At 44.3% G+C, this 14,454-nt stretch overlaps 1 protein-coding gene across 1 annotated transcript in view; it reads left to right on the top strand.

Moving 5' to 3' along the window:
- CMIP (c-Maf inducing protein) overlaps positions 1–11,359 on the top strand; it is a 138,137-nt gene extending 126,778 nt beyond the window's left edge. Inside the window, exons 15-21 of the mRNA XM_069793377.1 lie at positions 582–698; positions 2,196–2,336; positions 3,304–3,351; positions 4,133–4,279; positions 5,793–5,898; positions 7,047–7,117; positions 9,368–11,359. Coding sequence (XP_069649478.1) covers positions 582–698; positions 2,196–2,336; positions 3,304–3,351; positions 4,133–4,279; positions 5,793–5,898; positions 7,047–7,117; positions 9,368–9,421 — 684 coding nt within the window. The 3' untranslated portion in view covers positions 9,422–11,359. The remainder of the gene's footprint in view (positions 1–581; positions 699–2,195; positions 2,337–3,303; positions 3,352–4,132; positions 4,280–5,792; positions 5,899–7,046; positions 7,118–9,367) is intronic.
- Positions 11,360–14,454: the final 3,095 nt, after the last annotated feature.

Raw genomic sequence — 14,454 nt, 5'->3', positions numbered from 1 at the left:
TGGATTTTCTTAAGGCGCTCCTTCCTTTCCCAGTCAGCTCCTGTCTGTTCATTCTGAACAGGTGATTTTGTCCGTCGCCACCCCTTAACCAAGGCTAGCGTTCAGCTAGCAGATTGCCAGCACCACTGCCTTTTACCTAGGCATCCAGCCCACACAAACCTTGGCATTTCCTCACCAGCTGGCATTTCCAGAGAAACTGAACTGCAAACAGATGCGAAAGCAAAATCGCCTGTGGTTCCCCTGGGGCTGGGTTCATCATGTTACTAGGGATGGGGGCAATTGCACAGCTGCTCTGATGTTTCCCGGGGAGCCTATATCAGGCCTCTGGGTTGTCAGCTGAGCTCCTTTATGGAGGAAAACTACCCGCTCCCTCAGATCTCACTAGGCATCACCTTTTTCAGAAAGTCACTTCCAATCAGCAATAAAGCTGTTGAGAGACTGCAACCGTAATCATAATGAGGGCCTCCTTTTCTTTAGGTTTGTTGCAAATACATTTGTTTGACTGCGTAACAACGTCCCTTCCAGAGGTACATGTGTTTCTTAGGCTTACATCTCTAATTTTAGCTCTGTTTCTCAAATAGGTTCATATTTTAATGGGATCCTGCTATAAAACAAAGAAGTTCCTGCTTTCACTGGCTGAAAATAAATTAGGACCTTGCATGCTACTGGCTTTGAGGGGTAACCAGACAATGGTAGAGGTAAGCCCTAAACATACATAGTCATATCGATTTACGAGTAGTATTCAGTTTCGGTTTCACACTGCCTTTCCTAGAATTAGATACTAGATCTAGGGATACTAGATAGAGAAGCCAAGTTCAGGTTTGTGTCATATCAAACACCAGCAATGGGCAGTTGTGTTTCTCTTGATTAAGTGGAACGGAATATTGTTGTTCTGCAGATATGAGTGTGAATTACATGAAAGGTGGGTGCAAGAATTTTTGGAGAGACTGTTTGCTGTAATTCAGTTGGAGAGGCTAAGATGAGAAATAAATGGTCGTGATGGTATAGGCTGTGGTGAGGGGTCAGAATTCAGAACTACAAGGCTTTTTCCATGACGAAATTGTCTTGGACGTCTTTCCGTGACGGCTTGTCTTGCCACCTGCAAAATGAGCAGTGCACAAGAAGTGCATTTACAAAGCCTTATTTACTTGCATTAATACACATTTTTTTGTGCTTATGATGGGTTTGTTTGTATAAACTAATAGTTTATACATACTTTTCTGGGTTTCTTTAGAAAAGTTTCTTGATAAATGTCATAATATATTTTAAATGGAAGTAGAGGGTGGTTAGATAGGTGGGAAGGAGTTACAATTTTTCATTGACTTAGATCTGTGCATGCTAGTTTAATCCAGTAAATAAAAGAGTGTTCTGCATGAATTTGAATATAATGTTGCTTGATTTTTTTTCATTAAAATAATTAAGGAGGGAATAAAAACTTTGCATTTTAATTGCAATGGCGTGATATGTAGCTGAAAAGGAAAGGCAGCGTGGAGGGGGCAGCTTGTCTCCTAAGCCCATGTGACCCACTGGAATCATCCCCTGGTGTCTAACTTGCTCCTGGCTGCCCCTTGCCCAGGGGTGAGTCAGGCGTGTTCCCAATGAGATGGAGGATGTCCTGCTCCCAGCAGCGAGCTCCCAGCATCATCTTCTCTCAGAGCCTCTCTGGCCTTTCCCCATCCTGCCTCATAGGCTGGTTGCACTTCCCATGCATTCTGCTTGCACAGAAACCCCAGCACTTAGGGACAGAAAATCCAGGACTTGGGGAACTGCTTGGCTCTACTGCTCGTATGTAATGTCCCAAGTCTGCCAGGCAATCTGCAGTCTAGCCAGTGTACCTGGGAAATACTGGATCGATTGTACCTGTTCTGAAGAGGGCTGTGGCATGAAGCCATCATCCAGGACTGATGGATGTAAAGTAATTGCACCGCTCGGTCAGAAGGAATGAGCACTAATGGAAGACAGGATAGATAGGTTGACTTTCAGAGATTAGAGTTCATTCTTTACGAATAAAAAATTGGTTTCCTGTGTTGGAAGGTCAGTAAATGTTGCTACAATCCTCTAATCTAGCCTGTATAATGCATACTCTAAAAACATTACCCAGTAATTTAAACTAGCATGCCCAGTGTAATTAGGATATTTGGAAGAAATTGAACGTAAGCACTGAAGTGACCACTCTTCTTTCATTCTACCGCTAGATTTTGTGTTTGATGCTGGAATACAACATTATCGATAATAACGACACCCAGCTCCAGATCATCTCTACCCTGGAAAGCACAGACGTGGGAAAGAGAATGTATGAACAGCTGTGTGACAGGCAGAGGGAGTTAAAAGAGCTGGTATGTCGCCCTGCATGCAGTATTGCCATAGCACATTGTGGTCTGTACTCTCCAGAAATGGAGGTATAAAAGAAAGACAAGCAGGGTGTGAAATTCCCAGTTAACAACAGGATGGGAGCAGTATTTGGAGGATTTTGCTGTGAATATGTATACTGTGTGATATTTACTGATGTGTCTAATCCCATACTATGTTTATGAATGATATTCAATAACCTGCTTAGAATCTGTGTGAAAGAATAAAGGTGAAATCCTGCTGTCTTAAGATCTTACAAGTCAGCTTGTCAAATTCTGCCACCTTTTGACATATGAGTAGCAAATGGTTCTAGTGCTGGCCAACATTTCTTAATGCTTTGACATTCACAACATTTCACTGAGATGGTCTTTAGGTCTAGTTCTCAGAGTTAAAGCCTATGAATAAAAGATTTTTTTCCTGATTTTAAAGGCAGGATCTACAGATTGCAGATAGATCTGCTCTCATTAGCAGTTTTTCACCTATGCAAACATACCCACAGTCTTCCTTTTTTCTCTTTCACATTTATATTTGTCTTCTTTAACCCCTGCTCCCAGCCTGAAAAGTATATGCTTTTTTTTTTTGAAGTCAAACAAATGACTATCAGCTGCGCAGCCTCAACCCCTTTGCTATCTTAGTCCAGCATTTTAAGGCTGTTTCCGTTAAAGTGAAAGTAACCAAATAATGGCAGGCTGAATCAGACAGAATGCTGACCCATGGCACGAAGACCACCAGCTACAGTTAGTGCACGTCCCCTGGGTAGCAGCAGGCCTGCATCTAGCACACTCAGAAAAAAAAATCTGTCAGTGCAGAAAAAGCAGGGAAGAGGTGGAAGGGCTGGCAGGAAGCTTTGAAATTGGAGCAGGGTTTGCTCTAGTGAAAAGCTTGCTATACTTTTCAGTTGGTCTGAAATGTAGAATGGCAACTTGTTTAACCAAAATATCTTCTCCCTTACAGCAAAGAAAAGGTGGTCCCACAAGGTTAACACTGCCATCCAAGTCCACGGTAAGTTAATCATGTCAATAGAAAAACAAGCTTTGTCTTTCCATATTTAAACACTTGATTTATGTTTGCCATGTGGCACAGTGGTTTTGGTCAGTCAAGAGGGGAGCCATTCCACTTGCTCTGTCAACACAACTGGAGTTTACACAAGTAAGGGCACATTTCTGCTCTTGGGTCTGTAGAGCAGTTTCCAATGCCAGTACAAGCATCAGACTGTCAGATTTATACTTGTGTGGAGATCTGGAATTTACAGTAGGATCTAATGGTAGATTTGGGGACAGAATTTTGCATTAAAAAAGCAGACTTCACAACGTCCAGTTCTGGATCTTACACATGAAAATCCGAAAGAGACCCATCACTGTTGCAGTTAAGCCTGGTGTAAACCCAGTTACCTAGTGTAAACTAATTTCACTGAGGCCAAGTAATGGTCCTGAACACAGTCTGGATCTAGAACTTGCAGTGAAATCTTCATTAAGTTAAAAGGCCCATCCTTGACATTTGTTCTGACACTGAAGCCTTCGTGTCTCGTAAGGATACGCACGCAAAGAAAATTTTTGTCCTAATGTCTGGATAAATTTTTCCCAGGGTGTGTGAAGCAATGCTGCCACAAGAGCCCAGCTGCTTGCCAAACAAACAGAAACTTCTCTGTGTGGTTCTCTATTACTGTAAACAAGTGGTATAATTGTGCAACTCTTGCTGGTTAACAGTATCAATGACACCACTGCAGATGATTGCAGGCTGAGGAGTCAACACTCTTGCTTATCAATCTGTTGTTTGCTTTCAGGATGCAGACCTGGCCCGCTTGCTAAGCTCGGGATCTTTTGGAAATTTGGAAAACCTCAGCCTGGCCTTTACCAATGTGACAAGTGCTTGTGCTGAGCACCTCATTAAACTGCCTTCACTCAAGCAGCTGAACCTGTGGTCAACTCAGGTAAGTGCTTTGCAGACTGAAACTCAGAGCAGGAACCAATGCTGAGTAATTCTGAAATTTTACATTGCGTCAGCACAAGAAGAGCGTGTGAAGAGGCTTGCTTAGAATGAGTTTGTCGTCATGCTATTTTTACAGGGCCTTTCTATGGTCTAGCTTATCTTGGAGGCTGATTTTTCTTTTTCTTCTCTTTTTTTTTTTTAATTTTATTTTATTTTTAATTTTAAAAGGGTTGCTGATATCTTGGGTTGAATGTTCCAGTTAGGCATTGTTGATACTGTGTACTTTGCAGTACATGTGCTGCTGTTCATCTGAGAAGTGCTTAAGCTTTCACCCATTTAGGATGAAAAAAATGATGCTGTGCAGCGCATCTGGTCAAGCAAAACACAGAGTCTATGCAGTGTAGACAGTGAATTGCCCTGAATGCTGATCAACCAGAATTTCTTTAAAAACAACAGCAACAAAAAGAAACTCAAATAATGAATAAATAGAAGGAAACTATAATGAGAATGTGGTTATTCTGTAAGCAAAAAGAGGCCAAGTTAACTGAATAAATTATTCAGCTGTTAATTGAAAGAGCTTATAAAATTAAATTTTTCTTCTACATTTCCCTGCTGGATTTGGTCTCTGAGGTTCTCCACTGAATAGGTTTTCCCCATTTTCTGTTAGCACCTATTTGTAGTGCTTGCTGAAAATATGATTATTCTCAGTGCAACCATAAAAGGCAGCATTTTTTTTTTCATTCAAATGTCATGTAAATATCTCGTTTTGTTTTCCTAACTACTTTTGTATCGCAGAAATTTCCTCTTTTTGTGTGGGGAATATGAAGTAGAATCTGATTGATTGCTTTTTTTAGGACTGTCTTGTATCTCCTCCAGATTTGTCCTAACAATGTAACTTTTGGATTTGAAAACTTTGATGCTTCTTGCTCAAAATGAGTCTGATTTCACTGGACAAAGAGCCTGCTTTTTGTATGATTTTTTGTTGTTGTTGTTGTTATGTAAAGAAAAAAGAGAGTTTAGATTCCATTTTATTCTGCGATATCCTGGTTTCCATTAATCTAGAATTTAGAAACAGCAGAAACGAAGTGGGTCAATAGAACAATTACCAATCAATAGTACATTGTTCTTGAGACCAAAATAGCTAATTAATACCACTTGCATTATGCTTTTTTTTTGTGATGTGGTTGGGAACTGGCTGAGACTGCCATAACCATCTTGTATAGCCTGGGTGGGAGCTCTCTCATACAAAGTCCAGACTTCAAAGGCACCATTCTAATTAAATGATGGCCTGCGGTTAAGTGCACACAAGTCACTTAATTTTTCTGTTCCCCGTCTGCAAAATAGGGATAAAACTATTTGCTTTCTCTCCTGTCATTTGAGATTGCGGTAAACAATCTGAGTGTGGCTTTGAGGGCTCATCTGCAAACCTCCTTTTAACGTGCCCTCTTTGCACCGAGGTACTTGGACTTTGTGTTCACGCGTTGTTTGAAAACAACTTTGCTTGTGCCCCACAGTTCGGAGATGCAGGGTTGCGGCTTCTGTCTGAACACCTCACGATGCTGCAAGTGCTCAACCTGTGCGAGACTCCTGTCACGGATGCTGGGCTGCTGGCACTTAGTTGTAAGTGACCAAGATAAGCTACGGAGGAAAATGTTGTGGGTTCAGAGGAATTCACGTGGGTTCAGACAGAAGATTGATTTCTTGGCTGCCACAGCACTGCTTCCGCAGGGATTTAGGACAGGCCATGGTTGTGTTTGGGTTTAAACTTCCCTCCTCCCTGCACACTCAAGTGGCCGTTCAGCCGCAGGCAGGAGGAGCGGGACGGTGATCTGAGCCTGACGACACTTCGTGGCCTCGTGTGAGCTTTGTTGTCCCAGACCGTACTCTGGCTCTTGTCTCTGACTTTACTGGTGGCACTTGTCTTGATCTCACGTGGTGACCTGTTGCCCTGGGACTTCCCAGCTTTTTTCACGTGCCCTCCTATGGGTGTCCCCTCTGGGTGGGAGTCTGACCTTGTGGTGCAGGAGGGGAAGGTTGCAAAGGCATGCAGCAACTTATTAGTGAGTTCAGCAACCGTGCACAGCAGGTTTCGTACCCTCTCTGGCATTTTTTGTTCCTTCTTTTTTGGGGAGGTGAAACTCTCGCTGTTCTTAATTTAAATAGGGCAAGGCAAAGTGGGGCCATCTAAGCAGCATTCAGGATTCCCCTGTGCACTGAGAGCTGCTTGTCATGCCAGAATGAGACCCTTTCCTACATCCAACAGTGTATTATAAACCTCGCCTATAGGGTTTAAAGAGCTCCTTTAATAGGCTTGATCCTACACAGACGTGCCAGACAGGCCAGTAGTTATGGCTCATCTTAGGAAACTATTCTGCTAAGTACTGGAGCCTAAAATGGAAATGGGGGGGAGGGAGGGGAGAGGGAGGACTGCTAGATCAGCATGGCCCCTGCGTGCACCATGCAGAGCACTGAGAAGGGGCACTATTCAGAATAATGTGCAGGAAACTGATTATGAGAAGCTGCCTGAACTCCTTTGAAGTCAGCGGACTTAAGCATATGCTTAATGGCCCTTCCTAAATAGGAACTTTTTCCTGGATGAGGGCCCAAACAGCTGTTTATCCATTTGTAAGTCTATATTTTACACTATTCAGCTTTTTCGTGAGAGTGCTGCACATAGTCATGTCTTGTTTATGCTTTGGCCTACTGTAAGCTTGATATTTTAAAAAAATGCAGCATGATGATAAATATCTGTGTGTTTTCTCTTTTAGCCATGAAGAGCCTGTGTAGTTTAAATATGAACAGCACCAAACTTTCAGCAGATACCTACGAAGATCTCAAGGTATTTCTGAGTTGTATTTGTAATTGTTTCTGATGAGAGTACACAGATGGGTAAAATCTAGTGCACACCTGCAGAGCCACGTCCTGTACAGTTAACAGGACCAAAAGTAACGTGGGTGAACAGCATTATGGAGCTTTGATTCAGAATGCAAAGGGAGAATTAAAAGTATTGAGGAAGGTACAAGTTTATCTTGACACCTCTTAGACTGGAACTGGGCTTTAAACAGAAACGCACAAATGCCTAGTTCCCAAGTTTGACATGTAAGATGTCTGGTGTTACCATTTGTACAGTGACCTTACAACCACTTAGGCAAAATGCTGTAAAGAACTAGAATGTAGCTGTGGGAGGGGAACGGCCCCAGGTGGTTTCAGACAGACTGCCTGAGATGCGTTGGCTTTCATGACTTCACGTGGACTTTGTCTTCGCTCTGGTGTTGCGTGAGTTGCATCTCCCAGAGTCTTACCTTGTAAACCCAAGTGCTCAAGATGAAACTCAACGTTACGTTGTCTTGTGTGTTGAAACCTTAGATTGTTCCAGGTTTACTCAAAAAGGTCACAGCCTTGGGTTGAGTTTCGAACTTGAGGCAAGTCCTGAAACTGCTCAGCTTTCAAAATTCAATGCAAAGGTATATCTTCGGTTCTGGCTGTGGAGCCAGGGCTCCCCCAGGGACTCAGTTGCTGCAATACTGCTAGCATGGATTTTTCAAGATCAAGTTTTCAAAACTTGTGTCACATTTGTATACGCAAAGAAGTCGTCCTTGGAATTAACAGCTGGCTTGCAGATGGGTTCACACAATGGAGCTTGTATCAGGCCCCAAGCATTTGCAGACGATCAAGGTCAATGCTGTATTTGGCCCAGGGCTCTGAAATCAAGTCTATTGAAAGGCTCCCCCAGACCTACCCCTGCTTCTGAGCCCCTTTGCCACTAACTTCATGCCGAAACTCATATTTTCCTAACCAGTTCCCTCTGCTCTGGTATTGCATTAACAGTCCTTAGCAGCAACACAAGAAAGTGACTTGCCAGGGCAAACAGCAAAACTGGCTGTGAGCAAAGTCCTGATGATTGCAGAGAATTAAAAAAGCTGAGAAAATAGGCATGCGTCACTTTTTCCCCTCTCACCTCTTTCATTGAGATTTATCTTAAGTGGCCATTTTTTTAGAGCTCTGTGTGTGTTCAGAGGGAGGGTAATAGTTTCTTTCCCTGGGGCACATGGTTGTAGGTCTGTTGAGAACAGCTCAGACTTCAAAGAACGTATTTTTGATACAAATCTTTCCTTCTTCTCCCCTTGGTCTGCGAGAGCATTTGGGGCACAAGCCAGTGATGACATTTCCTCTCCGCTCCATCCCCCACCCCACTAAACACGCTTGCACACACACAGACACCCACATATGTACCAGGCAGGCTGAACCAGACAATAAATAAACACCCACTACTGAAGTCATTATTGCCTAACTGAAAAATTATTTGCTGGCAGTGTCTGTAGGATTATGACTAGCTCTTATCAAAATATGCGTGCACATAAATCAAGGAGTGAGGTAATAATGACTCCTAGAAAATTCCAACTCCTCAATTATGCACTAGCCTAATTAAAAGTGTTTATTTGTTTTGAGAGAATTAGCTGTACAATTATGGTCAGAGAGCATGGAAACGGGATCGGCAAGTAGGAACACTGCAAACAGCCTATTCCCATCTGCCTCGCGCAGGGTAATTCAGGAACAATATGTCCAAACGCAGTGGCGTTATGGAAAGGAGACCACAAAGACACCAAAAGTTGCTAACACTCTCCACGTTTTTGTTAATACATTGAGGGAAAAATCAAGCAATGACTTGGTGGGGAGGCTGAAGAGGGAACGTGTGGCTGGCTGCTGCAGTTCGAGTCCGCTGCCTTCGTGGCTGGAGTTTGACAAACAAATTTTGCTAAGCACTTGTATAAAAAATGAAGACCGGGGTCTGATCTGGACTCGATCGCTGGTACGTGGGTTTTACTAGAGCCACTCGTTCTTGCTGCAGGTGTGACTTAGTCTTGTGTGTCTGTAAAGGCTCAGCATCTTCTTCCTTCAGTAACACCTGTATGCTTCAGCTCACTGCTGAACTCAGCACTGGTACTCTGTAGGGTCGAGGTCGTAGCGCAGTTTGTGGCCGATAGCTCAATCCTCCCAGTTTGCTGACAGTACAGATTTGACGGGAACTTTTTTCCTGAGTCCTGAACACATATCATTAATTCTTACCTTTTCCTACCCTCCTGCACAGGCTAAACTACCTAATCTGAAAGAAGTGGACGTCCGCTACACCGAAGCGTGGTGAACTCTCCCTGCCTCCAACTCTTCTCTTTTGCTTCTCATGAGAAGGAAAAGATTTTTAAAACAAACAGAGAAAAACAAACCGGAAAATAACTTTTGGCTAATACCTGTAGAGCAGTGAGTCCTGGGACTTGGTGGTAGGAGTCGTGGTTGTGGGGTAGAGGAGTGGCATTGTGTGTGTTGGGGGGGACGGGGCAAGTCTGGACCCGGCTGGATTCTTTCAGCTTTGTGATTTCGGAATCAACATAATTTAAATTGAAAAGGAAAAAAAAAAAAAGAAAAAAAAAAAAAGGACTTTGTAGCAGCAAGAGGATTATAAAGAGGAAAAAAACACCTTTGTGGAATTTATTTGCCTTTGTGTTTTATGCCGTGTGGAGGAAAAAAAAAATATTCATTTGTCATATATACCTGGGTTTCCCTGGGTGGCACTCGTCCAGTCCGAACTCCTCTTTCTCCAGTTTTGCTCCAGAAAATCAAACTTACAAAAAATCTCAAGAGAAGAAAACCAAAACCAGTATGATTTTCACCTCCCCCCTGCTCCGCTCCCCGCCCCCTCCTTGCAGTTGTTATGCAAAGTAATTTTGTTGTACATAAGATTTACATAATGCACCTATTTAAGAAAATGGTTCACAAATAACAGGTCTGGGACCTGTCTTTTATTTATGAATTGTTAATTCTTTTACCCTTTTTTTTGCGTATAGTACTGTATAAACTAGTTTGCTGTCTTGTTGTTATTATTATTTTTTTTTAAAAGGAAATGTCCTCCTTGAAGAATTGCCTTTTAGTAATGCATACTGTATTATACTCCCTCTCTGTCACAACATCCATTGCATTGTCTTTTTGATTTTAAAATGCCTCAAATGTTATCAAATAGGAAGGAAAATACCTATCAAGGGGGGGTGTGGTTGTTGGGGGAGGGGGTGCAGGGATTAATAAAAGCTGTATTTCCTTCCGAAGTCTGAAAACTTTCTTTAGTCCTTTAAACCATGTCAGGTTTAAACATGGGAGATGGGGAAAAGATGTCATTTATTTTGCCAATGGGGTATTTGGAAAACTCTGTAGATTTTACAAGTTGCCTCGGTTGTTTTCTGTTTACGTCCGATATTTCAAAAAGAGAAAAAAAAGCTCTCCCTCCATTTTGTGCATCAGCTTTTTCTATCCCCCCCCCCCGCCGCCCCCTTCTCTGCCCTCCCCTCCTTCCCCCTACCTGTTCTGTGCACGCATTGTTCTGCATGTTCCTCTGGGGAGACTGAAAAAATAGCGTTGTTGCTGATCCGATAGCTCTGACCTGTCTGTAAATGTGACTGCTACATTTTTCAAATTCCACAATTGCTTAGAAGATGATTTTTTAAAAATTGTGGTTTCTTTTATAACTATGCTGTTGACTTTTTTTTTCATAATGAGCCTTCATTGTACAGAGCTGCTTATTTAAAAAAAAAACAACAAACAAACAAAAAAAAAACAAAAAGAAGTTTTTCCTCTGTTTAACACCTTTATTTTATTCTTCAGCACCTCAAGGTTTCACATACAGCCAATGTAATTTTTTATATATAAATATATATATATTTAATCTTATTCAATGGAAGCCAAGCTTTTGTTTTTGTTTTTTTTTTTTAAACTTTGTTGCTATGTAGACAACCCCTACCCAAATCATGTTTGTTATTTTTTCTTTTTTTTTTTTTTTTTTTTTAAATAAATGAAACAGAAATTGAGTCTTAACTCATGTAGCGTGCCAGGTTTTTTTTCCCCTTCATATCCCAAACTGTATGCGGATGCAGTATGGGAAGAAAGAAGAAAAAAAAAAAAAGGAAGAAAAATTATGCCAACATTTTCCTTAGCACTGTTGCTTTTACCAATGGTTTACTACTACTGTTCTGTAGCTGTGTACAAAGAGATGTGAAATAATTTCAGGCGAAAATAAACTGTAAGTGAGTATCTTTTAGCTGCGTGCTTTGTGTTTTCTTTGAAGGGAGCTTTCGCCGGCCCGGTGACGTGGGGATGCTGTGGGAGGTGCAGAGACGCCAGAGCCGAAGGACGACAGCTTACCGAGGACGGTGTCCCAAAGAGCCGCGCTCTCGCGGCTCGCTTCGTGCTGCTGCTCCGCTCTGCGCGCCGGTGCCTCGGCACTGCCCCTTTCCTCCGCTTGCAAAGCGGGGGGACCAGCAGGCAGCCGTCGTGGGTGTTTTCCACCGGTCACCAGGTTTCGAGGCACCGTCACCTGGAAGGGACGAGGAGGAGGAGGAGGACAGCGGAGTCTCTGCGCGTCCGGTTCTTGCATCCCTCCCTGAGATGGTTTATCTCTGCGCCGTTCCTAATCCTTCACAGGCTCAAGGAGTTCTTGCGCTGGCCATCAGAAGAGTTACATTGGTGGGGTTTTGGTTTTGGTTTTTTTGTTTGTTTGGTTGGGTTTTTTTGCACTGGTTGCCTGCAGTAGGCAGTACTGGAAAAGCTGGAGCATTTCCAGACTCGAGAGGGGTTTCTGTATATTAAGGTGCATGTCAGGGCAGCATCCAAATGGAGGGATCTGCTGCGTTTGCATTCTGTTCGCTGTCCTTGATAAAGCACGCCGGTGTGTGGGCTGGACGCCAGCAGAAAATCCAGCTGGAGCTTCACAAGTTTGCTTCGATCATCTAGACAATTACTAAACTTCTCTAGCTTTTAAACAAATAGGCCCCACTTGAAACCAATTCCCACAGATGTTCTGAGAGCCACCTTCATCACCTATGTTACCTGGCTTCTATACTCTCATTTTTATCTGTGTTTCTGTCCTATTTCACAAAACAGACTTTAGGACATGGAGAAACACAAGGGTTTGTGTGCTGTTTCCAGCCAAGGTAAGAAGTGCTCACAGGAGGCCCTTGAGAAAGAGAATAAACCGTGCCCCCACGGTTTCCCCACTGAAGCAAGGCAGCTCTAGCTGAGGCTGTCAGGCTTTTTTGAGTCTTTCCCCTCGAGCAGTCACTGCTTCGTACGGGCTGTCCTCCCCTGGCAACAGCAGGGACTTCACAAAGCCTTTCTGGACTCTGAATAGCCAGAAATATTCCCGTGATGTTGCAGGAGGGACTGAGTAATTGCCCGAGGAAGGAGAGCTTTAGGCCTCGGTGAAATGCAGGCACATGTTGGACGCAGCTTCTCGTCCTCCTGCGGGCAATGACACCCTCCCCTGCTGCTCCCCCGGCTCTGCCTTCTGGGGAATCGGCGACAGCGGCTGGGTTCTGCGACCTCAGCCGGCTCACCGGCAGTGGAAGAAGCTCGAACGTGCACGGTGCGCTGGTTTCCCCGTAACGCCGCGCGTGTGACTCGGAGCGAGCAGGGAAAGGGCACGCGTGAGATCCCCCTTCAGCACCTGCCCCGGTCCTGCCTTCCGCGACGACCTCCAGCAAATCGCTCCTTTGTGCTTCCTTCCCTCGCCCGAACCAGCAAATACTCGTCCCTGCAGTGGCAGCAGGCTAAACAAAACGGGAGTGAGCTCGAAGATGATCAGTTGAATGGTATTTGTGGTCTGTCTCACCTTGCGGGAGTCGTCTCTGTGCCAGGGCAGGTGCCTTTGGCCTCCAGCCTGCGGCGGTTACAGAGCGGCATTGTTAGAAATTTCTAAGGATTGCGTCGAACCGGGGATTCTCGTATCGGTTACAAAAGGGGAGGATTAGACATGGTGTAATAAGAGTTGCTGTATCTCAGCTTGCAATCAGAAAGGTTTTTCTGAGTTTTTTCTACTGTGGCACCAGGGCTTGTAGAGGGCCCTGGTGGCTTCACCTGGATAATGATGCCTTTCTGCCTGCCTTTTAGCTGCTGCTCGCTGATAATACGAGCCATTAAAAAGCTGCCCGATTTCATTTGGGAGGTTACTGCAGCCCATCTTCCCAGGGACCGTGAATACCAGGGGTTTGTCTAACCTACAGCTTTTGGCTTTCAACCCGAACTAGTGCAATAGCTTTGATGCAAATCCAAAGAGCGCAAAGCTGCAGCACTGCCTTGTTTCAGGAGCAATTTTCTCATGTCCTCGTTAAAACCTGGTAGTTGTCCCACCTTCCTATTGCTTCTTCCACTGCTCACAGCTACGTTTTGAGTTTTGGAAGACCAAACGCAGAGATGAATCTCTCAAAGTACCAGTTGCCTCCAGTTTCCCAGCTGGGTGGGTACAGCTTGTTTGTCGCTCAGACGGTAAAATACATGCCTAAAATCTTGACAGTTTGGCGTGGATTTGCTTGGAGGGAGTGCCGAAACAGCTGCTGACCTGAAGCATTGTCTGGTCCTATTTTTACCAGGTAAGAGCTTGGTATGTCACGTTTGCAACGTCCTTTCGTACAAGGTGGAGCCTGGATTATCTACAACTCCTGTCCATGAGGACCCAAGGCTGTCTGCCTAACACTGGTTGTGGGACCTCATGTGGAGATGTGGTAGATGGTGGCGCTGGGGCGAGTGTAGAGCATCTGGGCTGTCCTCAGGGCAGATCTGCAGGTTGCTGAGTGCCCTCTTGAGGTCTGTGGGTAGGTATCCTGATCTGAGAGCCGGCTGTGTGTCCCCAGAGCGGGCAAGCCTTGTCCTCAGGTCAGGGCCACCCCAGCCGAGCAGGGGAGAGGCTCCACCTCTGAGCCTCGGCACTGAGCGCGAAAAGCGTCTCTGATATTCTTGACTCCTTACGCTTCCCAGAGAGCATCAAACCTCTATTTGGGTAAAGTCCTCTTGGAAACGGAGCGGGGAAGGTCTTTGGAGTGAGCAGAAGGACCTTGTTGGTAGATTGGTGTAGGGTCTGGACTAGCAATCCCTAAGTGCGGTAAAGGTATGAAATAGTAACGATGGGCTCAAAAGCAAAGCATGGATGCCAACTCTGCCCAAGACTGCTGTCTTCTGGACAACAGCAGGAGCTGGGGCTGTTCTCATCTTTGGGATTTCCACTCCCCTGGTGGCTGGGAGCAGGAGTAACCTCCTGTCTCATAAGTACAAGGATTTCTAATCTGGAAAAGAGCTCCTTGAAACTTTCTACACATCCATAAGTAATGAGATCCTAGCGCTATCATCATTCTCACGCTAAAG

This window comes from Haliaeetus albicilla, chromosome 10 (assembly GCF_947461875.1).
Source record: "Haliaeetus albicilla chromosome 10, bHalAlb1.1, whole genome shotgun sequence".
NCBI classification, from domain to species: domain Eukaryota; kingdom Metazoa; phylum Chordata; class Aves; order Accipitriformes; family Accipitridae; genus Haliaeetus; species Haliaeetus albicilla.
This window is presented reverse-complemented; position numbering and strand designations above follow the sequence as displayed.